At 45.1% G+C, this 26,972-nt stretch overlaps 1 protein-coding gene across 1 annotated transcript; it reads right to left on the bottom strand.

Annotated features, from left to right (window-relative positions):
- On the bottom strand, positions 1-26,972 carry LOC146789598 (protein FAM200C-like). Its single transcript, XM_085631141.1, has 2 exons — positions 25,727-26,972; positions 1-719 (listed from the first exon to the last, which is right to left on the bottom strand). The coding sequence occupies exons 1-2, from the start codon at positions 26,970-26,972 to the stop codon at positions 1-3; spliced, it is 1,965 nt and encodes a 654-aa protein (XP_085487267.1).

The following is a 26,972-nucleotide window of genomic DNA, read 5'->3' as shown; positions in this document are numbered from 1 at the left end:
TCAAATTTCGAACGTGATGTTCAAAGGGTTCCAAGGAGATAGTTCCAATGAATTTTCCATCCGGTATGATTTGCTGGTTTTCAATGACTGAAGTTTGATTTTCTGTGTCGAGCCTAGAGAGGACATCAGCCTTTCTATTCTTGGATCCAGGACGAAAGGTGATAACGAAATCAAAGTCTGGAAGTAAAGAGACCAACGCAGCTGACGTGGTGTGAGAGTTCGAGCAGATCGCAAAAATGTTAAGTTGCGATGGTCCGTAAACACCGTTACGGTGTGTTTTGCCCCCATTAAGTAATGCCTCCAATCTTTGAATGCATCTTTGATCGCAAGGAGTTCTTTTTCTGTAATCGTATAGTTGCATTCCGCAGGGTTGAGTTTGCGGGACCGATATGCCACCGGGTGTAACTGTCTCGTGTCCTTGTGCCTCTGAGAGAGTATCCCTCCGATGGCTAGGTCCGATGCATCTGTCTCCAAATAAAAGGGCTCGGAGGGATCCGCAAGCAGCAACACAGGTGCTGTGGTGAAACGGTTCTTTATCAACTGAAAAGCCTCTTCTGCTTCTTCTGACCATTGGAACGGAATTCCCTTCTTCAGAAGACGAGTCAGCGGAAGTATCTTGTGGGAGACTCCATGAATGATAAAGCTTTGAACTTCTTTGATACTAGTAGGAGATTTCCAGTCCGTTATCGCCTTCACTTTCTGCTCATCCATTCGAACTCCTGCAGGTGATAGAACAAAACCTAGGAATTCCACAATATCTGTGTTGAAGAGGCATTTCTCCAATTTAAAATATAGAGAGTTCTCTCGTAGACGTTGTAAAACGGCTCTGACCTGGTCTTGGTGTTCTTCTACAGTGTTGGAATAAATCAAGATGTCGTCTATGTAGACTATAGCTCATCGTTCAATAAATTCACTTAAAACATCATTGATAAAGTACTGAAAAGCTGCTGGAGCGTTGCCGAGACCATATGGCATCACAAGATACTCATAAAGGCCAAATTTGGTCCTGAACGCGGTCTTCCACTCGTCCCCTTCCCGGAGTCTAATCAAGTGGTACGCTCCTCGTAGGTCTAGGCAAGTGTATATCTTCGCTTCCTTCACTTGATTAATTAATACTGAAATGAGGGGCAACGGGTAGCGATTTTTAACAGTTTTCCTGTTGATCACCCTAAAGTCAATACAAGTCCTCAGATCTCCCCCTTTTTTCAGTACGAAAAAAAGTGGGGAAGAGACAGGGGACTCGACGGTCGTATAAATCCGTTCTCCAAATGTTTAGCTAGATATTCCTTCAAATGGATGTTTTCCTTCTCGGTCAAAGCGTAGACTCTGCTGCATGGGAGATTAGCCCCTAGTTCTAGATCAATTTTGCAGTCATAGGGCCGGTGGGGGGAGTAACGTCTCTGCCTTAACCTCATCAAAGACGTCTGCAAAACTTGATATTCATCTGGTATCGTGGTAGTTTGGATTATGCATACCGAACTTCCACCTTCACACAACTCGGCGGCTGCACAGGTTACAGATAAATGTGTGGAACCATCGAAACAATTGTTGGTGTAATAGTCTGAATTTAATTGAATAGTTCGGGCTCCCCAATCAATTAACGGGTTGTGTTCCGTTAGACCTAGAATCAGTTGAAATTGGGGGGCATCTATTAAATTAAATTGCAAGGTTTCTTGGTGTCCTTCGACTGTAGGCATGTGTACCAATTCTGTATGGCTGGTTGTGGGCCCTGAAGTTAGATCTGTACCATCCACCGCTCTGACCTTCTCACTCTTCTCCTTCTTGATAGCTTGTAAACCGATCAGGCTAGCGAATTTGTGGTCGCAGAAATTACCTGTTGCCCCAGAAATCACCATGACGGTTATTCCTGTCAAAACCATACCCCTAAACTTCAAGGTCACCGTCATAACCAAATGGGAAAAGGAGACTTGTAGTGTGTTTGCCAATTGGTGATTTGTTGGAGTCGTTTCTCCGTTCGCATCCACAGGTCCAACTCCGCTTACCTGTGGTGCCTCTAGTTTTCCTTCTCCTTTGCAGGCAACTTTGGTCTCTTTAAACAGTTCTTGACAAAATGTCCACTTCCTCCACAATATAGGCACAGTTTGTTCAGCCTTCTTTTTCCTCTTTAGAGAGCGGACCTCTGACTACACCAATTTGCATGGATTCGATTCCTGAAGAACTCTCTACTGTTCTTGTGGATTCTGTTTTGACTCGGTAGAAACGAGGAACACTTGGTCTAAACTCCCTCCTTCGTTCTCCTTTCCGCTCACTTTGCCGATAATCTATCTCCAAGGTTAAATCCACTAAGGAAGAGATGTCGGTGGAGCGATTAGGGATTTGAGGTAGAGCATCCTTCAGTTCCTCTTGCAACCCTCTGTAGAATACTGCTGCTCTTTTATCCTCGGGCCAGTTGGTCTCAACCACCAGTTTATTAAATTGGGCTAGGTAAGCCACAAGTTCCCGGTTTCCTTATTTTAGCTCTAACAATTCGTTGTCTGAAGCCTGAGATGCAGTTCTCCTATCAAATATTCTGAGAAATTCCTTCTTGAAATCATCTAAACTGTACAAAATTGGATCATCTTTGGTGACTAGTGGCATATACCAAGAGGCGGCGTCCCCACTAAGGTAGGACAGGATGAACGCCACTCGGGATTGAGCATCGGGGAAGATCGTTGGACGGCACATAAAATGCAGAGAGCATTGGGTTAAAAACATGTGTGCTTTCTGCGGGTCTCCATTAAATCGCTCTGGAGGGGCAAGAGGTATTACTGGGGATCATGAGTGGATTACTTGTGTGGGAGCAAAGGACGAGGTGTTGTGCTAGGACCCTGGGTTTCAAAGGATGTGGTGCCTTGTCTAGACCCCAAACTGCTGCTCCCGTTTTAAAAGTTATTATTTCCTGTCTTAGTATTTTATTTTCCTCTCTGACTGCCTCTAAGTCCCTTTGTATATTACTCAAAATTTCGCCCAAATTTTTTAATCAAGTCCTTCTGCCATTCTGCTCAGGTGTTTGTACCAACGTGGGCACTTCACTCTGTCAGGGTCTAATTACTTATTACTGTCTGAACCACACAGGAGCAGAATGTCGCCTGATCCCAATGCCCTTCTCAGAATAAACCCTGCTAGGTCTTTTAGCGTTCCATCGCAGGTAAGTTCTAAGGGGGAAAGGAGTTGGGACAGAGAAGAGACTGCTCTGATTTCTGCCTGTTCTGCTTCGTCTTCTTCTTCGTCTTACAGGACTGCAAACATTAACATGTATACTTTTAATTCAGGGTCTTTTAACTTACTGTCTTTTCAATTGTATATAAATTACTTTTCTTACCAGAGTGTTTATTGAAGCTTACTTCTCTTCTACTTCTCAGGTATATTTGCAAGGTAGTTATGAGAAGTCTTCACTCAGTTCTCTTTCTTTCTGTTCACAGGTACAATCAGCGCTTGAATTCTGCTATTCTTTAATGCAAAAGAAATGAGGTGAGTATGTAGTTCTTATTTTACCTATTAACTTATTATCTGGGTTTCTCTTTTCCTTCAAGTAACTCATGATTTAAGAGACTGGAGTGGGCCTTGAACTGGGGTTCTGTGAAGTAATCATTAGCCTTTAATCCTTAACTGAATGTTAAACGATGCTTCAGCTCCTGCGTTAAATGAGCAATGAAAGCTTTAGTTATATTTAGGCCCTCAGTTAAATATGAACTGCAAACGTTTTGTTATTCTGGCCTTTAGAGGGAAGTTTGCCTAATGAGCTCTTTATCTATTCTGCACGTTTTGTTTCTCTTTAACCCCTTGTGTGCCACGCCCTTTCCCCGCCCTGTGCCGGCCGTTGCATTAGCGGGCGGGGTTCATGACGAGCTGGACTCGTCATGGGCACAGCGCAACCGCGGCCCATGACGAGTCCAGCTCGTCATGGGCACACAAGGGGTTAAACATTAGCACATGACATGTAAAAGATTCATGTCCCTGTTTAACTTTGTTTTCAGCTTTAGTTATTTTTAGGCCCTCAGTTAAATATGAACTGCAAGCGTTTTGGTATTCAGGCCTTTAGATGAGAAGATTGCCTAATGAGCTCTTAATCTATTGTGCACATTTATTTTCTCCTTAACATTAGCGCTCAACATCACACCCGCGTCTGACAGATTTAAGAACAGCTGCGAGAGAAAATTGAAACCAAAGCCCGCCCATTAACCTTCACACGAAGGAATACAATTACTGAAAGGAATACTTTTGTGTAAGGGTCACTTTTATTTAGCTTTGGTTCACTTTAGTTTCTAGGAAATTACCTCAGATAAACTTGAACTTCTCTCTCAGAATACTTTCAATTTAGCTACGTAATTAAACACTAACCTGATTTAATGAAGGCATTGTGTTCCGACGAAGCTAACCCCGATTTTACGCAACTACCCTATCCGACTTCCATGACGCTAGGGTAACAGGTGTTCTTTCATTAATCTCGTCAGTGAAGTGTGCAGTGGAATGTTGAAGCGTATTTCACCAGATGTCATGAAGCCTAAAAGACTAGACTGCTAACAGCAGTGTGCTGTTGCAGTGTCTGAATGTTGGCAGTCATCTTGGAGATCCATCTGTGCCAACAAACACTCCAATTTGAGGGATTAACTGCCTTTTGGTAAGTTTGTAGGGGAAAAATGGTAGCCAGCATTGAGTTAGCAGGATGCCACTCTCCTGGCACAAGCAACCTCCGTTGTAGGTGGTAGGAGGGGTGGGGAAGGGTGGAGGGGGAGCACTGGGGGGATGGGAGGGTCGGGGGGTTGGTCCGGGGGTTGTTCCGGTAAAAGGGAGACTAAAGCCTCTATATTTTTATTTTCATTGTGGTAAAAGCATCTATCAATTATGAATGAGTAAGCTTTGTATCGCCACAATTAATATTTGAGGCCTCAACGATCCTTAAAAAAGAGGGAACACGGCTGCAGGATTAAGGTTATTAAAGGCAGATATAATCTGCATGCAGGAAACACATATTGAAAACACACAGAAACATTTATTAGGAACACTTGGGTATGTATTGGTGGGGGCCACGACGCAGAACTCTCATACACGTGGGTGTCGCAATTTTGCCATCTAATCGCACGCTACAGTTGAGCCGCACGTCAGTGGATCAGCTAGGGAGGTGGGCAATCACTGAATGTCATAGGAATAATGGGGACCCAATCACTATATGCTCCATCTACGGTAGTAACTTAGATGACCCAATGGTGTTTCATCACATTAATAATGAACTGGCTAACTGGCCACTCCCGGTAATAATCTGTGGGGACTTTAATATAAATTTACCTGCCGATAAGAATCTAAGGCAGGAGCCAGGTTGGAGATATAAGGGTCGCAAACCAAAGGTGTTTCGGGCTCTAAGAACATTATGTCAGGAACATGCGCTCACAGATCTTTGGAACTGGCAGAATCCCACAAATCCTGGCTTTACTTATTTTTCGCATCCACATAGCAAACATGTAAGAAAGATTATATTTTAGTTTCTCACTCCCTACTGCAGGATTGCAGAATCGGAAAAAACCCTCGTATATTGGCAGACCATAACCCGTTAATAGTTGAGATTAAAATGGGAGAGCTTAACCTCTTGTGTGCCACGCCCTTTCCCCGCCCTGTGCCGGCCGTTACATTAGCGGGCGGGGTTTATGACGAGCTGGACTCGTCATGGGCACAGCGCAACCGCGGCCCATGACGAGTCCAGCTCGTCATGGGCACACAAGGGGTTAAAGGGGGTGCTGTTTTTACATGGAGTTTTGAGCAGGCGCTTCATTTTTTTTTTTTTGTGAAAAACTTTATTGTGCAAAACAACATCATTACAAACATGGGCCTACAACTACAAGGGCCGGCCGCTAGTATATGCAAATCAATTGCTTAAGGTCACAAAGCAGCGACTGATCCCCAGAGGTCCAGCAGAATTACATGGTATATACTCGGCAACTCAGAAGATATGCAGGATACCAATATTTTAAAGTTTAAGAAAATGAACAACCAAAAAAAAAAAAAAACAACAAAACAACACTCAAGGCGAGAAACATTCTAAACGGTGTCGAACTTCGATGGGGGGAGGCGCTTCATTTTAATGAAGAATATTGTGATTACATGAAGGGGTGGATACCTCAATTTCTTAAAGAGAACATAGGAAGCGCTAGAATTGACATTGTCTGGGATGCACTCAAAGCAGGAATACGGGTGAAACGCTTAGATTTTCTCTTTCACTGAACAAAAAAAACAAGCTTCGATGAATGAGTGATTAGCTAAATTAGCCACTGCAGAAGAAGAGCTGATCACTATAGTTCAAAATAAAGGCAAACAAAGTGAAGCACAAGCAAGGTTTATGGCTGCTAAATCGACAATTATGGCGATAATAGCCAAAGGTGTGGCTAACAAACTCACCGCTTGGCGAGAGGAAGCTTACGAAAGTAGCAAGCAAGTGAGTCATCATCTTGCCATATGAGCTAGACAAAAGGCAACCCAGAATTTAATTGCAGAGATTAATGACCCAGAGAAGGGACTAATTTCAGACTCGTATTTGAACTGTATTTTACTCTTATTATCAAAAGCTTTATTATGAGGATTAGGGGTGGGCGGAATTTGCGAAAGTGACTTTCGCAAATTATCACGAAGATGTTAAAAATCTCCGCAAACACGCGGAAGTATCGCGAAGATGCAGAAGTTTTTTTCCCGCCCGTTCGCGGTATTTTCTACGTGGTCGCGGCTCGCCAACTTACCCATGCGGTTGCGCGCGGGCGCGGCCATCTTGTTTTCACTCTTCTCGCGGTGCATGATCGGGAGAAGAAAGACGTGATCGCGCGACCAATGACATTACTGCGGGCACGAACTGTCGCGAGACAGCGCAAATGGCTACCAACAATCCAACATCTCGTGGAGAACGCGACCGGATCGGGAAAACTTGTCGGCGAACGCGGAGATTCAGGTAAGGCACTCGCGCGCGCGATAATGTATTATTTTACAGCGCGAGCAAGAAACAAATTATCGCTAAGCTGCGGAATGCGGAAATTTTGACATTTTCGCGCTCTCCGCGGAACGCGAAAATGTCAAATTATCGCAATTTCCGCGAGCGGAACGGAAATTTAGCCCAGGCCTAATGAGGATTCACCAAGAAATTCGGCCGAGAAGGCGACATATTTAATCAGATCCCCACAGAACAATTCCCACAGGAGGAACAGCTACAGTTGGAGGAGCTGCCCCAATGGCTAGAAATACTAATGTGTATCAAGAGCCTGGCCAGTGGCATAGCTACCGGTCTTGATAGCCTACCCCTTGAATTTTATTTAAAAAATTAAACACAGTTGAGAGAGTGTATGATGCAGCTGGTCACACATGTTTTCAAAGGGGGTAGACCACCAGAATCTTGGTCACAGACTAAAATCGTAGTGTTTCTTAAAAAAAAAAAAAACTAAAGATCCTGGTTCGTACCGCCCCATAACACTGATCAACTCTGACAATCAAGATTTACTCAAAAATGTTAGCTACACGCTTGGCCTCGGTAATCCATATGGTTATTTCTAAACGTCAGCATGGGTTTATTCCAGGACTGATCACACCCGAAGGGCCAATACACTTCTCCATGCAAGAAATATCACTAAGGAACCAATAGCACTAATTTTGTTGGATGCGGAGAAGGCCTTCGACAGAGTCTCCTGACCCTTCCTTTGGGAAGCTCTGTCGAGGGTAGGGATTGGAAAGGGTTTTCTGCAAGCCTTTAACATGCTTCAAGTCCTTCCCACCGCAAAACTCTTGGTAAATGGAAAATTTACCCACACCTTTAAAATAATGAGAGGTACCCGGCAGGGCTGCCTGAGCTCGCCTCTTCTATTTACAATATACATTGACCTCTTTCTACGCCAGCTAGAACATAATAATGTTATTAGGCCCATTATAACCAACGGATGGGAAAACAAAGTCCTAGCATATGCCGATGATATCGCTTTGGTGACCCCTGATCCTGACGTAGCTATAGGCGAAATTGAAACAGAGGCGACGAGAATTGGGTCGCTCTCCGGGTATTCCCTCAATCGCAATAAAACTCAGATTATCTGTAATGAGTATGTTAAGACTAATGATGACTGAGTGGTTAAAAAAGCAACATATCTGGGTGTAGATATCATTGCAAACACAGACCATATTGTTAAGGATAACATCGAGCCACTAATAGCTAAAATTAAACCAGAATTGGTTAGACTGCATAATCTACATCTATCCATCACTGGCAGATGCAATATCATCAAAATGCATTTTTTCCAAAGTTCCTGTATCTGCTGCGGGCAATCCCTTTAGAATTTGATACTAAATGTCTTTATAGCAATTGAAGATCTATTCTCTAGATTTATTTGGGGATATGCGAAGCCCAAAAGAGCATTCAAATTTCTCTCTTTACCCAAAGAAAGGGGAGGGCTCGCCCTTCCCAACATCAAACTTTATTATTGGGCCACTACCATATTGCATAATTTAGTTCTTATCCAGGAAAAACCGAGAGAAAGTAGGAAGGAAGAGATACCATCTCCACTCAAGCTTGTTATGGGGACAGAGGCATGGGGGTGGGTCTGGCAACACTTGAATGACTATCATTACAAAAAAGTTTGTTTCAAGTCACTAAAAGGCGGGTGCAAGGTCATGAAATTTATTCAGAAACATTTTGGAATTGGCCCCTTGAATTTTTTACACGCCACTATGTGATAACCCCATCTGGCTGGAGATTTTTAAAGGCTCTATTATAGAAAGATGGAGGGTAGCAGGTTTGACTGAACTTGGAGGCTTTTTATCCTCAACAGGGCTGGTCTCATTTGAAAATCTTAGAGAAAGGTTTGGGCTAGAGAGGAGATACTTTTTTAAGTTTTTACAAATCTGGAACTTTTTAACTAAGAAAGGGGGGGGCGATAGGGCTCACCAACATTGAAATTATAGATAAACTTAGAAAGAATAGAGATTTATCTATTGGTGTTGTCTATAATTTTTTTAATTCATTAATGCCAGATGATATGGAAAATCGAGCTGCAAAATGGACGGCAGAGATTGGCGTCTCAGAAAATCTATTTTCTCATTCAGCTAACTTAGCACAGAATATTTTAGTACAAGCTTTTTGCTTTATTATACCCCTAAAAAAATTTCTAAATGGGGAACGTGGAGAGGAACCGTCTGTACGCGCTGCGCTCTATATTAAGCAGATCTTAGTCATGTCCTTGCCACCTGTAATGTTTTGGATAATCTAAAACGAGAAATTACCAGTTTTTATAACGAAGCCCTGGGGATCGCCTGTTCCCTCTCTCCAACGCTAATTGGACTTGGGGTAGATCAGGACCTACAGGGGAATCCTGGGGAAAAATTAGTATTTATTGTCATGGCAATACTGCGCCTATGTTTAGCATCTGCCTGGCTGGATCCTAACCCACCAGGGTTCCAACAATGGCTCTCCCGGTTACTTGTGAATTATAAACTCGAAAAAGCTATCTATGCAAGGAGTGGACCGCGCTCCCGAAGTAAAGGTTGAGAAATCTGGGTGCCACTGACTAGATGGTTGGCGAACAATGAGTGATTGTTTAAAAGCTCCCCATAAACTTGTACCTGAATCTGGAAAGCTACCAGAGGGTGACCAACCCCCGACGAGGAGGGAGCGGAGGCAAGGGCGTGGGGGGGGGGGGGTTAAATCAGGTGGAAAATATTACTAATGCAATATTCTTCTGTTTTACTGTATTGTTTTTTTCTCTCTAAATGATGTACATAATGTATAATATTGTCGAATTTATTGATTCTATCTTTGCATTAATAAAAAAAATAAAAAGGAAATGGACTTTGACATTACAATAGTTAAACTTACTTTATTATGGTTTTTCGCCGTATGGGTGAATTGTTATTTTTTGTTGGTTGGACCCGGATACTGCCATTACAATATCCTGGCTTTTCTACCCTCAGCATCAGACCCCACGTCTCACCTGCCCATAACCTTGCTAGATTGCTTCAAAACTACGTAAATAGTGTTAGGCCCCTCACTACTCTATGTCGGAACTCTTAATAATTCTCACCTTGAATGTAAAAGGCCTCAACCACTCCTTGAAAAGGAGCGCCATTTTATCATATTTGGAACATTCCGGGGCACACATTTGCCTGTTACAAGAAACCCACTTCCTCCCCAAGGATGAACATAGACTCCGCTCCAAAAACGTTCCCCAGCAATACTTTTTTTCCCCTTCCGAACAAAATCGCAGGAGTAGCTCTCCTGATTTCCCGGCACTTCAGGGTTAGGGAGCTTTCTAAAGAGGCTTAGATAAAGGGGAGGATGCTGGCATACTCAATACAAATTGGCCCAAATGTGGTCACCATAGCCACCTTATATGTGCCTAATGAGGGACAGGAACCTTTCCTTCTGAGGGCCCTGACGTAGGTGCTGTGGTCCCTGACTCGTTTACTCATAGTGTGGGGAGACCTTAACCTCATCTTTGATAATGACCTGGTCAGGTCGGCGCAAAGACATGGACAGACAGGGGCTCATTCCAAGGGTGGACTATAATGGTTTCAAAGCACTGGCCTCACAGACATCTGGAGACACACCCATCCCCAGACCCGAGATTACACATACTACTCATTCGCTCACAAAACCTACGCCAGGTTGGCCCATCTCCTGGTCACACCAGATCTCATCATTAGAGTGCAGGGAGTCACTATGGAACCCAGATCTCTCTCCGACCATGCAGCGGTAGTAACTACACTAGAGATCCCTAAATACAGCCCACACACTAGAACCTGCCGCCTGCGGGATAACCTCCTACAACACCCTAAAAATATAAAACAGATCTCTAATGCCATAGACAACTATCTAGTCATAAACGACACCCCAGGTATGGCCACATCCACGCTATGGGACGCCCTAAAGGCTGTGATAAGGGGGGAATTGATTGCCATGTCAGCGGCCGAAAATAAAACTCGCCGGGATAAACTCCAACAGCTCTCCCTTCAAGGTGCAGAACTTGAACACATTCATAAAAGGACTAGTGCCCCTAGAATATGGAGACAGCTGGAAGCTGCTAGAACTCAGTTGACTGGCCTAGACACTGACAGAGCGGAATACGTGGCTATTCGCCTTAAACATCGAAACTATGTAGGGGAGACAGATGCGGGCGGCGCTTGACAGATTGCAAGACAGGAGCACTGAGTCCAAGAGATTAAGGATTCTAAGGGCCAAATACAAAATGAGGACCCTTACATAGCGGAGACTTTTCAAAAATATTAAAAATAACTTTATAAGGCCCAGACCCTTCCGTCGGAGAACATCTCAGCCTACCTTAGGGACATGCATACGCCCGCCCTCACCCCAGACCAGAGGGACGACTTAGACCACCAGATTCAAACTGAAGAAGTCATCTCTTGCATCACCCATCAACAGGTATCTAAATCCTCCGGCCCTGATGGCTTACCAGCCATTTTTTTATAAGACTTTCTACAAAGCCCTTGTACGACTTCTCACTCATCTATTTAATGAATTGGGGAGCTAAGCCGTCCTTCCCCCTTCCATGTAGAAGGCATCGATAGTGATGATTCCCAAGCCAGGGAAAGACAAAACACAATGCCCATCATACAGGCCAATCTCCCTGTTAAATGTGGACCTTAAAATCTTTATGGGTATTTTAGCATCCTGCCTTAATCTGCTTCTTCCGGGCCTTTTAAACCCGGACCAAGCCGGATTTGTCACTCAACGTCAAGGCGGAGACAATACGCACAGGGTTCTCCATCCCATAGACAAAGTGAAGAGACTCAACCAAGAGCGGGTGCGCCTAGCAGTGGATGCCGAAAAGGCATTCCATAGAGTGCATTGGCCGTATCTCGAGGCTACTCTGGAGCACTTCGGCTTTGGGGACAGGTTTAGAGGCTGGATTTTCAGTGCATATGACCGCCCTACAGCATAAATATGGGTCAATGGCCATAAGTCCACCTCCTTTCCAATAACCAGAAGCACCAGGCAGGGCAGCCCCCTGTCACCGCTACTTTTCGCATTATATATGGAACCCATGGACAATAGAGTTCATTCCAACCCAGCGATGACCGGGATCAAATTTGGTGGTGATCACCACGCAGTTAGCCTGTACAAAGATGACATTTTGGCAACTTTGGAGAATCCATCCACCTCCTTACCAGCATTCCTTGAAGAACTAGAGACATTGGGCTAGGCAGCCGGTTTTAAAATGAACATCTATAAATCGCAGGCCGTGAGCCTGACCCTGCAACCCCATACGATGGACACTGTCAAGCAAACATTCCTTCTCTAATGGCCCAATCACATCTTTCTATCTGGGACTCCAAATTGCCCCCACGATCCCGACGACGGTCGCTCTTAACTACAGCGCACTGACTCACCAAATACGAGCTGAGCTTAATCTCTCCGCACCCTCCAAGACAAGGTAAAACGTTTTATTTGGGAAGATAAACGCCCTCACCCCCGCAGAGGTATCGTCTACCGCACTCCACTCAAAGGTAGCATAGGGGTTCCAGATCTAAAACGATACTACCAGGTTACCCAGTTGAGAATCTTTGTAGAATGGTCCTGTGCAGAGTCGGAGAAATACTGGTTGTTCATTGAAAGGGCCCTGGCGGAACAACCCCTATGAAGGATCCCCTTCCTCCCAAAAACTCCAGACTCCCCCAATTTATACCTGTCCTTGATCACCAAACCAGCACTAAATATCTGGGATAAACTAGCGTCCAAGAGAGACCTCATCTCCTTCCCTTCCCCTCTGACCCCCATAGTAAGGAATCCTGACTTTATGCTGGCCCTCAATGACCTAGTGTTCTATCGATGGAACCAACCAAGATGTAGATCAATCAGACATTTGTTCGACACGGAGGGCTCCATTCTATTCGAGTCCCTCTGTGCAGAACACGGGCTCCCTGAAAGTGAGTGCTGTCACTAAATGCAGATACGCCATTGGGTGATGCAACCAGCAGTCTACCCAGGGGCACAATGACACCTCACACCCTTTGAACACTGGCTGCTCTCAACCTCCACGAAACACACGCCTCTTCACACATTTATATAGATTCCTAAGCCCTTTGAGTACACCTACAAAAACTGAAGGTCAACTGCGCTGGGAGTCTGAGATTGGGCAGGAATTGACCCCGAGGGAATGGGAAGACATCGACTACCGGGCTAGGCACACAGCCCGTAACATACCAGGGATTGAAACAGCGACAAAGATTATAACATACTGGTATCTTACCCCCATCAGAATTCACAAGTCCGCACCATCCAAATCCCCAGACTGCTGGCGTCAATGTGGCCTTCCCAGGACATTATCCCAAATATTATGGGACTGCCCGAAATTAGAGCCATATTGGACAAGGATCCTTAGCAACATTGACAAATACCTTGAAACGGAACTTCTGAGATTTTCCGCTTATATCATTCTGGGTCTTCCCAACAGTCTCACTTTTCCGCTAAAATCATGCAGAGGCAGGCAGATCGGGCTTGCACAAATGAGACGTCTTTGCAGAATATACTGTCGCACTGGGGTACAGATCACACTCCAAACATACCAAGGTTAGCTGCATAGACTGTGGTACATTATGGGAATGGAGCGAGTCACCCTAACACTGTTGAATCCAAGCTCATCTTTTCCCAGGGTTTGGAAACCATTTCTGAATTTCCTGACGTCAGAATTTCGCAGACTTACCTGCCCTAAGTATCTACGTCTACTGCACCTCTTGGAAGCCCCTAAGCCTCCCACTCCAAAGCCCTGAATCGGGATATAGCTGGGTGGGTGAGTGCAACACAGTCGTTAATAGTCAGTACAAGGCAGTCTGGGTCCGGGTGGGGAGGGAGGGGGGAGTTTTGGGGAAGTTTGATAAATATATGTAATGCATCCTGTGATCCACAGGCTATTTGGCTTATGTTATTTGCTATGATGGAAATCATAAGAAATTAAAACCGTAAAAAGTGGACGGTAAGTACAATTTTCAAGGTTTGCAATGTTAACCTATGGGAGGAAAGAAGAGTGACGTTTTTGTAGGTAAGTACTCGACTTACAGATTCAGTCTTCAGGGTCTTTGGTCAACACAAGGCAGGGGTCAAATCAGTTCCAAAAGTGCACCACCAGCGGCACAGGGGCGGGCAGGTCCAGAGGTAAAATTTGAGGTTGGGAGTCCAATGTTAACCAATGAAGACTGGGGGTACTCAAAGTTTTGCTGCTCACAAGTGTGTAAAGCGGTGCCAGGAGTCAATCTCCTGGAGTTAAGGTAAGTATAAGGGGGGCCATAAAGCAGCACCAAACGTACACCCTTAGCGGCAGACGGGCAGCTGGGTACAGAGTGCCAACACAGCTTTGGGTGCCCAATGTTTATTAACCAATGGGGTAGATCGGTCTTGAAGAAAGGCTGCAAGCTCAGGACAGGAGGCTGGATAAAGAAAACCCACAGCTGCCCAGGTAAGTAGAGTTGCTAAGGGATGTAGGGACACTGATGGTTGAGGTTCCCAAGGCCCAGGGGCATCGGAAAACTCTTACCAGGCAGGTCGCAGTGAGGGGAAGTCTTCAAGTTGAGGCTGAAGGCGTCGAGGAGGAGTCCGGCAGGGGTCAGCCCACAGTGGACTCAGGCTCAGAAGAGCAGGGGAACCTTCACAGGACTAGTGGGCCACTTGGACTCGGACCATGGGCATCGGTTGCAGAGGTGGATCTGGAGGCGAGTTTGAGGTTCCTCAGGGCAGAGTTCTTTTATTTTGCAGATGGTTTCTTCTGGACAGGAGATTAGGAGTCTTTTGTGAAGGCAGGCAGTCCTCCCAAAGTTTTGAGGTCGCTGGTCTGCGGGCGAGGCGCTCTTCTTCAGCAGGGTCTTTGAGGGCTGCACACAGGTAGATATGTATCTTCAGTCTTCGCTGCTGCACAGCTCTTCTTCGTAGGTTGTCAAAATCTGATTTCAGGGTCTGAGTGAGGCACCTAAAAACTAGATTTAGGGGTGTTACAGGGTAGTAACGGGTAGGGAATCAATGGGTTCCTTACCTGGGGCATCTACACCCACTTTATGCCACCCTCCTGTGGGAGGGGGCATATCCCTAGCCTTGATTGGATAAGTCCCACCATCTTCAAGATGGTGGGCACTGAAAAGTGGGCTTTATTTTGTCTCCAGCACTGAGGGGGGCACACCTGCTATTCTTCCTAAGTTTTTCTTCCGGTTCTCCTGCCAAAAGAGGGGGTTTCAACCTGGGGCAGCCATCTGCTGTTCCCAGCAGAGGCTGGGGTCGCATTACAAAGGCGGCAGGCCTTTGAAGCTTCTGTAGGAAGCTGACTCTGTATATACTATACCAAAGTAAGGTATAGAGTGCACACAGTCCAAGGAGTCCCCAGAGGTATAGCAGTGGCTAAATTAGAAAAGTACTAACAGCTCTCTTTGTGGTAGTGTGGGTGAGCAGTAAGCTCATCCAGAGTGTGTGTTAAGCATTTATTGTATTCACTCAATCAAGAATGATGGCAGCCACCCAGAGACTGAATCCAGACCAATTGGGTAAGTATAAAAAAGGGTATACTTATGTTTTATTTGTAGAACTAAGCAGGACGTAGCACAGGTAAGTAAAATACACTCCCAATTGCAGGATCTCACAAGGAAATGCAGTTGTGGTTGAATTTGCAATACTTACAGGTTGGTATTGATTCACAAGGCAGTTTATATCCCACAATAATTACTTCTAGAATTATTTTCAGTTACTTTTAGATTACTTTGAGTACTGGTGTGGTATGCCTAGATACCACACATGAGGATCTCATAATACAAGGTATGTTAGACTTTTCTTGGCTTGGGTTATGGTTACTGTTTTCCCCATACACAACAACAGTTCAACACTTAGAACATTTTAGGCCCAAAATCTTATAACATGGATTCCTATGGGAGAAAAATTGTTTATCAGTTTTGCAGGTAAGTAAACGTCTTACAAGTGGGAGTTTTGGGGGTTAGAACCAAGGTTTCCCATGGTCTAGGTAGGCTCTTGAGTTACACTACCAGCGGCACTGGGGCGGCCGGGTGCAGACTGCAGGGGCCCAATGTTAGCTAATGGGGCTAAGGGGGCCTTCGGTTAGTGGCTGCTTACGAACAAGGCACTCGGGTGTGGGAGCAAAGTTGCTGGGGTTAAGGTTAGCACTGCAGGGGGCAATAATCAGCACATGAGCTGCACCACCAGCGACACGGAGGTGGCCGGATGCAGGGTGCCAAGTAGACATCAGGGACCCTGTGATTCTCAATGGAGACCTTCAATTTGGCAAATTTGCTACAGGCTCGGGCAGGGAGGCTTCCTGAAGGCGACCACCGTCTGGAGAGATAAGTCAGACCCTTGGGGGATGCCTGGACACTGTCAGTTAGGCCACCCAAGGCCGTGGGGTGTCTGGTTTACATACCAGCTCCGGTTGCAGTCGGAGGGACCCTTTAGGTTGAGGCTGCAGGCATCGGCTTGAGGGAGGTTGGGGATCATGAGATCCCATGTCAGGAGCGCTAGGGAGACCTCCTTGTGGTGTTGGGCCACTCGAACTGGGGCTGTGTCCGTCGGGTGCAGAATGGTGCAGAATTGGAGAGTCGCCGGAATCCGGATTCTGGTCTTGGGGTCTTAGTTGATCAAATCCTTTGTGCACAGACAGGGTCTGTAAGGTGAGTGCAGGGCATGTTCTCCAGGCTCTGGGGGGCTGCTGGCTGCTGAACATGCCGGGTTCTTCGCTGTAAAATGCAAAAAGAACAATTGATGGACAGAATGCAGAACAATGTCATACATTCACCCCAGTACAGAGATCTGGGCCTAAATCCATCGTTTTTTGCTCACCATGCCATTCCAGTTTGGACCCAGCCATATGTAAATCAGTCTTGACCCTGCGCCCAATGGGAACAGTCCAGCCCGAAATGCCAGGCCAGGTTCTCCCTGGACTGGAAACAAGCATCCTAGTACTGGTTTCGGGCTTTCAGCCCCCATCAGCCAGGATAGCTTGACTCCAGTGGCATGGAGAGCACGGGACCCACGTCTGGGCATACCCATCCCACTCGGGGTGACAAATGCAAAAAGAACAATTGATGGACAGAATGCATAACAATGTCATACATCTACCTCAGTACAGAGATCTGGGCCTAAATCCTTCGTTTTTTTGCTCACCATGCCATTCCAGTTTGGACCCAGCCATATGCAAATCAGTCTTGACCCTGCACCCAATGGGAACAGTCCAGCCCGAATTGCCAGGCTAGGTCCTCCCTGGACTGGAAACAAGCATCCTAGGGCCGGTTTTGGACTTTCAGCCCTCATCAGCCAGGATAGCTTGACTCCAGTGGCATGGAGAGCACGGGACCCATGTCTGGGCATACCTGTCCCACTCGGGATGACAAATGCAAAATGGTTTTGTTTTGATCGCCCTAAGTTGGCAGGGCATGCCCAGACGTGGTCCCTTGCTCACTTTGCCACTGGATTCAAGCTAGCCTGGCTGATGATGGCTGATTAGCCAGAAACCGGTCCCAGGATGCTTGCTTCCGGTCCAGGGAAGACATGGCTTGGCAGTTCGGGCTGGACTGTTCCCATGAGGCACAGGGTCAGACTGATTTGCATATGGCCATGTCTGAACTGGTGTGGCGGAGTGAGCTAAAGAATGATGATGGATTAAACCCAGATCAGTTGACTGGGGGTGAGTGCTTGCAATGTTCAACACTCCGTCCATCATCCCCTTTGGTTTTGCTGGGTTCTTCGCTGTAGGCAGGTTGGAGGCAGGACAGGCCGGTAGGGCTGGGGCCAAAGCAGTAGGTGTCCTCTTCTTCCTAGGTCAGCATGGCTCTTCATTCCTTCTTCTTTCTTCCTCGAATCTGAGGAAGCAAGGTTCCGGGTGGCCCCTAAATACTAGATTTAGAGGCTTTAAAAGGGGTGTGCAGTTCAGGACCAATGGGTCCCTTCCGTGGAGTGGGTTCACCCCCTATTATGCCACCCTCCAGTGGGAGGGGGGGCATGTGCCTCTTCCTAATTGTCTGAGCACCCTCATCTTTAAGATGGAGGGGACTGAGGTGCGTGTTTCACCTCACCTCCCTCAACTGAGGGGTGGGGTTGGCAAAGGTGGGCACATCGCTCGTCCTAGCTTGGTTTTCCAGCCGATTTTCCCACCCAAAGTGGAGGTCAGAACTGATGGGAGCCAACTGCTGGGGGCAGCAAAAGGCAGGGACAGCTTCTATGGGGGGCAGGTCTTTGAAGCTTCCCCTTCGTGGATCCAGCCCATCGTGGGGGTGGAGGCATGACACCTCTGCCCAGGATGGGCATTTGTTTCTGGACCAGAAACCGATCTGGTGGTGGCAAATGGCGGGCAGCCATTCAGGAACTACACCAGGGCTGGTCGTTTTTCAGGGGGCATCTCTAAGATATGCATTTTACATTAAATCCAACCCTGGCATCACTTGTACAGATGTACTTCATTCACTTGTAAATAAAGATTTTGCATTATGAACATGGTGCAATAATAATAACAATTTCACAAATAAAAATTGGCACTGTGTACACTACAGGATAATTTGTCTGTCATTATCAGAAAGGCAGATAAAGGAGCGAAAGTTGCCATAATGCATTTTTTCCAATTACAATCAAGAGGCATTGAGTTAGCTAAATGTTCGAACGGATTATCAAGTGATTTCAATGGATGTTGTTAAAATTGCAAAGGTATGTGTACATGAAATGATTGAAAAATTGTATCATTTCAATTGTTTGTCTTTTGGAGAATACAATATTCAGCTGTAAGCATCCAAAGATACCTGTGATTTAATTCTTATAAAAGATTCATAAAGGAGGCAGAGATCCGCGCTGTAGACCTCTTATTACGGGCATTAGATCAATGATTGAAAGATTGTTAGATACACTGATACATTTCTGTCTTCATTAGTATGTCAGTTATCCCATATGTGAAAGATACCAAGGATGTCCTTTATAGACTCTATGAGAAATAATGCAAGTGGAAAGGATCTTGCTCTCGGAGCAACCTACCCTGAGGGCTAATGCTAACGTTCTATGTAATAATAGTAATAAGGCATCGATTTTTCATATTATAATTCACAATCAAAGGAACAATATTTGGTAAGTTACTTAAACATAGAATGACATTTTATTGTTGTTTATGTCACAATTTCTGCCATATTAATTAACAATAGTACATAGATATGCTGTTGATCAGATTCATGCTTGCCCAATGCATTTCGGGCCTTTCTTTCAGTACATTTGCAGTATTCTTTTATACTATCCATGTAGTGCGGTATTCTTTTTTTAATTCTATATTCAGTTTTTTCACAGCAAGGTTCACTTCGGGTAGTTTCCCCATCGTTAGCCACTTATACTTTATATTATTACATAGAACGTTAGCATTAGCCCTCAGGGTAGGTTGCTCTGAGAGCAAGATCCTTTCCACTTGCATTATTTCTCATTAAATTCATGGGCTTGCCCAGACAACAAGCCTTTCTCGGAAGCACCCCTGGATAAATATATTAAGTTCCTAAATTCAAAAGAGTGCCTTTCGCATGTCATTATTGTTTTCACTTTATAGACTCTATGCCATTACCTGCAAACCAAATTTTGTTCTAGTAACCCTTGATGTGAAAGGTTTATGTACAAACATTAATCACACAAAAGGAGTTGAAGCTTTTGAAAATACTTTTTTGTAAAATCTGCTAGTAACTTTGTAGCCATGTTCTGAAACAATGCTTCTTATTAATGTAAAGTGCTCTGATACCTCAGGGTCTAGCCAACGCTATATAAAACTCAATAAATAAATACCTTAATCATGCAGAAATTTTACTTGAATTCCCATTAAACAACAATTTGTTTCCTACAAAAAAGAACTGCTCCAGCAAACAATAGGAACTGCTATGGAAGACATGTTAGTTCCCACTTATGTTAACCTTTTTATGGGTTGATATGAGAGGGAGCATGACAGGAATGAAACGCTAGGAGACGGTCGTAAAGCAGTTATACTTTGGATCAGATTTAGTCACAATATACTCATGATTTGGATTACTGATATTTACTTGGATATCATCTATTTTTTAATAAGAATGACTTTAATATAGAACTGTCCATTGAGTACTGTGCAGAAAGAATTAACTTTTGAGACTTGATGACCTATATTATGGATAATGTTGTCCAATGTGATGCTTTTAGACTCCCTAATCCAGTTAAAATGTTCTTCACTATAATTCAGGACCCTCTATTGCTAAGAAAAAAAAACATATTGTTTGGTGAGATATCAAGGCTTAAACATAACTGCAGTGACACAAAAATATATTAGAAAGAACAACAACACGCATTTGATCAGTTTAAAGAGAGATGTTATCTACTATGGATATTACATAGGGCAATTTATGAAAAGACCAAGAGAATATTGAGGCAACTCCTTCTAACAGTTATATTAGGAAACAGTGAATCAAAAGCTAAAGGTATGAGTCATATGATTGATTACTTCAGTATCAAAAGTGGGTGTATTTCAAAATCATGAAAAGACACAGGAATTACTGAAAGCCAATAATAATATTGGTGATTTAAATAGAACAACCCCTAAATTAACCTCTAGAACAGCAAAACCATTACAGAAATATTTGAGTCTTAGTGACACAATACAATTCCTGGAGAAGAATAGCACAACAACTTGGCTTTCATTACAATCAAAAAGTTGCTTTAGATGTAACACATGTTTGTTGTAAATATGTTTCTCTTGGAACACAGGGCTTTAAGATTATAGCTTCTAAACATGAGTATCACATAGGCTAGTTCATGAATTATAAAACAACTTACAGCATATACATCTTTAAATGTATCAGTCTAATCCATTTGATTGGATCCTCTAAACAAATGTTAAAAACGCAGTGACAATTACATCTCAGAGACTTCAAAAATTATGATAAGAAATACCACCTGGCAAATCATTTTAATAAAGTGCATTAGATAGAACAATTTAGCAATATCAAATTAAGGGGCATTGAACATGTACTTAGTAATATGAAAGGACAGGATAAAAAAAGACTATTAAGACAATGAGAAGTCTGGTGGACAGAGATTATCATCTACAAAATTTGGTCTGAATTCTGAAAATGTACTTTCGGATTTTATATAAAAATAGAATTATATCCATCTACTTACAATCATCTAACTTCGTACCTGGTTGCCGTCGCTGATTTCCCTGCTGTTGTCCCAGGAGGGGCTTTGTCTGCTGCTGGGTTTGGCGCTGTTGCTGCGGGGAGGAAGGGCACTGCACGGGACTCCATCTACCAGGAGTCCGTGCCTTCCAGCAGCTGTGCTCCCCCCGCCCACTTGCTGCAAACAATTTAAAAACCTTGCGGGTCCCGCTTCGTACCTGGTTGCCGTCGCTGATTTCCCTGCTGTTGTCCCAGGAGGGGCTTTGTCTGCTGCTGGGTTTGGCGCTGTTGCTGCGGGGAGGAAGGGCACTGCACGGGACTCCATCTACCAGGAGTCCGTGCCTTCCAGCAGCTGTGCTCCCCCCGTCCACTTGCTGCAAACAATTTAAAAACCTTGCGGAACCCGCTGGTGCGGGTCCCGCTTCGTACTTGGTTGCCGTCGCTGATTTCCCTGCTGTTGTCCCAGGAGGGGCTTTGTCTGCTGCTGGGTTTGGCGCTGTTGCTGCGGGGAGGAAGGGCACTGCACGGGACTCCATCTACCAGGAGTCCGTGCCTTCCAGCAGCTGTGCTCCCCCCGCCCACTTGCTGCAAACAATTTAAAAACCTTGTGGAACCCGCTGGTGCGGATCCCGCTTCGTACCTGGTTGCCGTCGCTGATTTCCCTGCTGTTGCCCCAGGAGGGGCTTTGTCTGCTGCTGGGTTTGGCGCTGTTGCTGCGGGGAGGAAGGGCACTGCACGGGACTCCATCTACCAGGAGTCCGTGCCTTCCAGCAGCTGTGCTCCCCCCGCCCACTTGCTGCAAACAATTTAAAAACCTTGCGGAACCCGCTGGTGCGGGTCCCGCTTCGTACCTGGTTGCCGTCGCTGATTTCCCTGCTGTTGTCCCAGGAGGGGCTTTGTCTGCTGCTGGGTTTGGCGCTGTTGCTGCGGGGAGGAAGGGCACTGCACGGGACTCCATCTACCAGGAGTCCGTGCCTTCCAGCAGCTGTGCTCCCCCCGCCCACTTGCTGCAAACAATTTAAAAACCTTGCGGAACCCGCTTCGTACCTGGTTGCCGTCGCTGATTTCCCTGCTGTTGTCCCAGGAGGGGCTTTGTCTGCTGCTGGGTTTGGCGCTGTTGCTGCGGGGAGGAAGGGCACTGCACGGGACTCCATCTACCAGGAGTCCGTGCCTTCCAGCAGCTGTGCTCCCCCCGCTTACCTGCCAATTGGTTGACGCCCCTTTGAAAATCAATCTGCATTCGCTGCGCGGGACGTGCCGGGCGAAGCCCGGGTCAAGGGCGGGCCCGTTTAAGCCCGTTAAAGACCGGGTAAGACTGGACTGGGCCCCTTCTCTAAATCCTGCCCCGGAATTACACGCTCAGCAATTGTTGCTTCTTACACTACCATCCCTAAATTGGTGATTTGCAATTCCTGTTTTGGTTGTATTTGTGTTTACCCACTTCATCGAAGTAGCGTAATGATGACGAGGGGTAGCAGAAGCAAATCAGCACATGGCCCAACACATGTAACGGGCCCAATTGACCAATATATTACCAGGGCGAATGAGGCAATTAATCAAGGCATATCACTCTTGGAACGTAGGGTGTCCCAAGATCTGGCACTGGCAAAGCGATCTTCTATAGGCATTCTAGCACTATCCAAGTCACCCTCAAACCCAAGGGAGTCTAGGCCCTTAATTATTGTCCAGGCCGAGACGCATGGAGTACCAAATGTGGTCGATCTTTCGGCATCTTTGGCCACTTCGGACATGCAATCTAGCGAATCACTCGAGAGGACACCTGCTCTTTTTGTGAGCCCAAGGCAGGAGTCCCCCATTATGGATGAAACAAGGGGGAAGAGGGAGGGTGCCATCCCCAAAACTAAGAAGGCTAGGGAGGCGAAAGAATGCAAACGCAAACTCAATAAAAAAGTCTCCACCAGTCGGCCACATAGCAAAAGTATACTCAGACAGAGCGTGGTCATGGATACTCCTGCCCCTTCCTCGAACCCTATCTTTCCTAGGGACCCTGCTAGTTTGGGGGAGGGGTGCAAGACTTGTGAGGCTAACAACATACTTTTGTGTAGAATAGGTGAACTTATTAAAGTCTATATTCAACATATAGAATTATCACTTTTAAATATTGAAAAGCTGTTAGCATCTAGGAATATATCTCCCTCGAATGTTTCTCCCGAGGTAAGGTTGGGTGCGGGGTTGATCATACCTGGGGAGCCGAAAACAACAACCAATATAGCAAATAGGACGGAGCAAACACTATCCAAAGATTGTAATAAAAAATCTAAGCCATCCTCAGATGATCGCAAGAAGGCTGTGGAGCCTGCCAAATCCCAACCCCCTGTTATAAACTTGAATTGTACACCACCTAAATCCCCAGGGCCAGTGTATAACAACGATAATAATGGGGTTGTGAATGGTCAGCGCATACATCTACCAGCTGAAGCTGATCCATACGTTGTGATCATGACAGGTGTCCCAGGCTTAAGGCCTAACACAGAGGAGCCCTTGTGGTCCCTAAAAAATAAGGTGCAGCACTGGCTCACTACTAATAGACCGCTTCCACCCTTTCGTGCCAGTAAGATATTAATGGTACGTAGGGTGCCCTGGTTAGGTAGTGAAAAGAAACGGATTCGGGGGGACTGTGTCATAGTTAATTTTGATAATCCTCACACGGCGGACCACATCTGCCGTTGTGGTATATGGGTCAAGCATGATGGAATAGAGACGAGAAGGCTCTCCTTCTTCTATTCCTCGCCAAATTGTTGCCCTATTACACCAGAAAGGAGTAGGTTACAAGGTGGCAACTGGGATGGAAGAAGGGTGCGGGATGGCTGGCAGGGCTATGAGACTAGAGGTATAGCTTCCACTGCAGGTTGGAATGATATACCTCTGGCTAATAGATTTAGTTGTCTAGATGCAGTGGACTGACCATTATTATGCACAGGGCATGTCTTGAAGGGCATTGATTATATTATTTCCAACTCGCCTCAATCTCCAGATAGTCCTTTGTCTAAAATTGGTATAGTCACTAACCCTACTCCTTCCACCCAGAAGTTAGCTGTGCACGGAATACCGCAGGCCTCAATTCCATGCCTATGTCCTATTTCTACATCAGTTGTAGCTATACCTCCCATTGAATGCATTAGTTCCCCAAAAATTGATGGTCATATTTCTTTGGATATTGTAAAGATCTTGAGTTGGAATCTAGCGGGCATTCAAAGGAAATTGTGCTTACCTGAGTGGAATGCTCTAGTGGAGGCCCACACGATCTGCCTATTCCAGGAGACTTGGTCCTTAGAACCGCTCCATCGGGTTGGATACGTTACGCATTTTGTTCCAGCAGGACTTCCCAGAAATGGCAAGGGCCGGCCCTTGGGAGGCTTGCTTATCTGGGTAAGTATTGCTCTGAATTGCCGAATAAATTAAAAAAAAATCAATTCCCCTGACATCTTAGGAATTTCTTTGAGAGGTCCCCATATGGGTCCTACCCTTGATTTGTATAATGTTTATGCTAGAGGCACTAAACATGGCTCAATGTCGCCGATAGTGTCCACCCTTGAATTGGAACTTAGAAATAATTCAGCTGTAGCCCAAGTCTTGGTTGAGGGAGACTTTAATTGTACCTATGAGCCTCTCACATCAGATGATACTTTTGACCCGGGCGAGGATGATGTTGGATGGGGTATCCCAATCCTAACCATCCCCCCGATCAAAAAATGGTCACGAACAGCGATCCAGCTGAATGCTCTAACGTTAGAGTTTGGCTTAAGAGCTGCCAACGGCCGCACAAGTTCAGATCCTACGGGTCCGGCTACATTTAATAGAGATAACCATACCTCAAGGATTGATTATATTATACTTGATTTTTTTCTTTGGGGCTTGGTTCAGAACATGATAGTTTTGCCTACTATCGAAAGCGATCATAACTCGCTTTCCTTGTCCCTCAAGAATCCCTGGCCGAATGAAATGATCAAACCATCTTCTAGGTCAGGGGTACTCACAAACTTTCTGTCGGGGGCCAAAATTACAGTGTGGTTAGTGGCCGAGGGCCGCACTGGTAGGGGTGGAGTCAGTGGGGGCGGGATCAGTGGGGGGCGGAGCTAGAGTAAAAAAAAAAAACCTTTCAAAACATTAGTCAATGCTGTATTTCACAATCAGATGCAACTACAAAGAGCACATTTTGATAATACATTTTTATTTGAAGGCATTTAGTGAAAGTAGAACAGCAAGTACAAAGGCAAACATAATGGGGAAAAGTCTTTCCCAAGGCACAGAGTTTATCCACTAATTTTACATTTCATGTCCGCAATTAACTTCTTGTATTCTGGAACCTTTTCAGAGAGTGCAAGTCTCATGAGGTGATCCAGATGTGCATCAGTCAGTTTGTTTCTTAGTTTGTTTTTTATAGCACCCATTGTAGAAAAGGAATACTCGCATACAAATGTGGAGCCAAACATGCAAAGTATTCTCTGTGCCAAGGTAAAAAGAAGAGGGAATTTCTCAGGTGGCACACTTTGCCAGAAATCTTCTGGTTCCTTCCCCAAGAAAGAGGACTCGAGCACAGAGCTGAATTGCATGTCAATTAGTTCCATCTCAGCTTGTGCCCTTTTCAAACCAAGAAGTTCAACAGCTTCAAGATTCCTTGCACTAACCATCCATGGATTTTCTACAAGTCTGAAAAGTGGGGTGAGAACTCTGAACTGAGAAAATCTCCTCTTAATGTCCCCAGACACTTCCTCCAGATAAGTACACAGATTGAGACTGAACAACATTTCCTGAGCTTTTTCAACCCTCTGTGTTAAAGCCTGCAACTTAGGAAAGTGTGTGAGATCACCATCGTTCATCTGCTCTCGGAACAGCTCGAGTTTACTTTCGAAGGAGTATATGGCACTCATCATTGAGGACACAAGTTTCTGTCTACCTTGAAGTGCCAGATTGAGTGTGTTGAAATGTGAGAAGATGTCACACAGAAAATGGAGCATGGTGAGCCATTGCAAGTCATATAATTCTGGGAAGGACTGCCCTCGGCTGATTACAAATTGTTCAATTTCAGGAAGCAAACTAATAAATCTTTCTAGCACTCTACCTTTGCTCAACCACCTAACCTCAGTATGCAACAACAGATCTGCATATTCACTTTCCGCATCCCTCAGCAATGATTTAAAAAGTCTGTGGTTGAGTGCTTTTGCTCGAATATAATTAACAATTTTAACGACTTGCTTCATAACCTCATTTAGTTGCCCTTGTTTTATTTTGGCGCATAATGCTTCCTGATGGATTATACAATGATAATCAATTAAAGTGGATGATTGAAGTTTTTTTCTTAACAGAGATACAAAGCCCTTCTCATGTCCAATCATGGAGGGTGCCCCATCTGTAGTGACACTTACAAGATTGTTCAATGGCAGGTGATGAGATTCAAAGAAATGACACATGCTGGCCAATACATCCTCTCCTCTTGTGTGACCATGCAATGGCAAAAGGCAGAGAAGCTCTTCCTGTGGAATGATTCCTTGTTCCAAATACCTCACCCAAATCATTAACTGTGCCACATCACCTACATCTGTTGACTCATCCACAGCAATGCTAAAGAAAGGGGACAGCTTGACTGCATTGATGACCTGCGCTAGAACATTGTCACCCATTGACTCGATGCGACGTGTGCATGTGGAATCTGACAGTTGCAATGCACCTATTTCCTTCATAATGTTTGATTTATTAGGATAGTTGGCAAATAAAATGTCTGCTGCCGAGAGAAAACACTTCTTAACCAGCTCTGCTTCTGTAAATGGCTTTTTATGTTTGGCAAGTAAGTAGCAAATTTGGAAGGATGCCTCGGTTACTGCCTCGGATTCTTTCAT

Source organism: Triturus cristatus, chromosome 10 (assembly GCF_964204655.1).
Source record: "Triturus cristatus chromosome 10, aTriCri1.1, whole genome shotgun sequence".
Taxonomy (NCBI): Eukaryota; Metazoa; Chordata; class Amphibia; order Caudata; family Salamandridae; genus Triturus; species Triturus cristatus.
Note: the sequence above shows the minus strand (reverse complement) of the source record. Positions and strands in the feature narration are given on the sequence as shown.

Bases quoted from the DNA above. Each gene is read 5' to 3' on its own strand.
- LOC146789598 (XM_085631141.1), bottom strand. From the start codon at position 26,972: ATGAAAGAATCCGAGGCAGTAACCGAGGCATCCTTCCAAATTTGCTAC. The intron at 720-25,726 runs GTTTGAAAAGGG...TATCACCTGCAG, and splicing joins TGAAGCTGTTGAACTTCTTG to GAGTTCGAATGGATGAGCAG.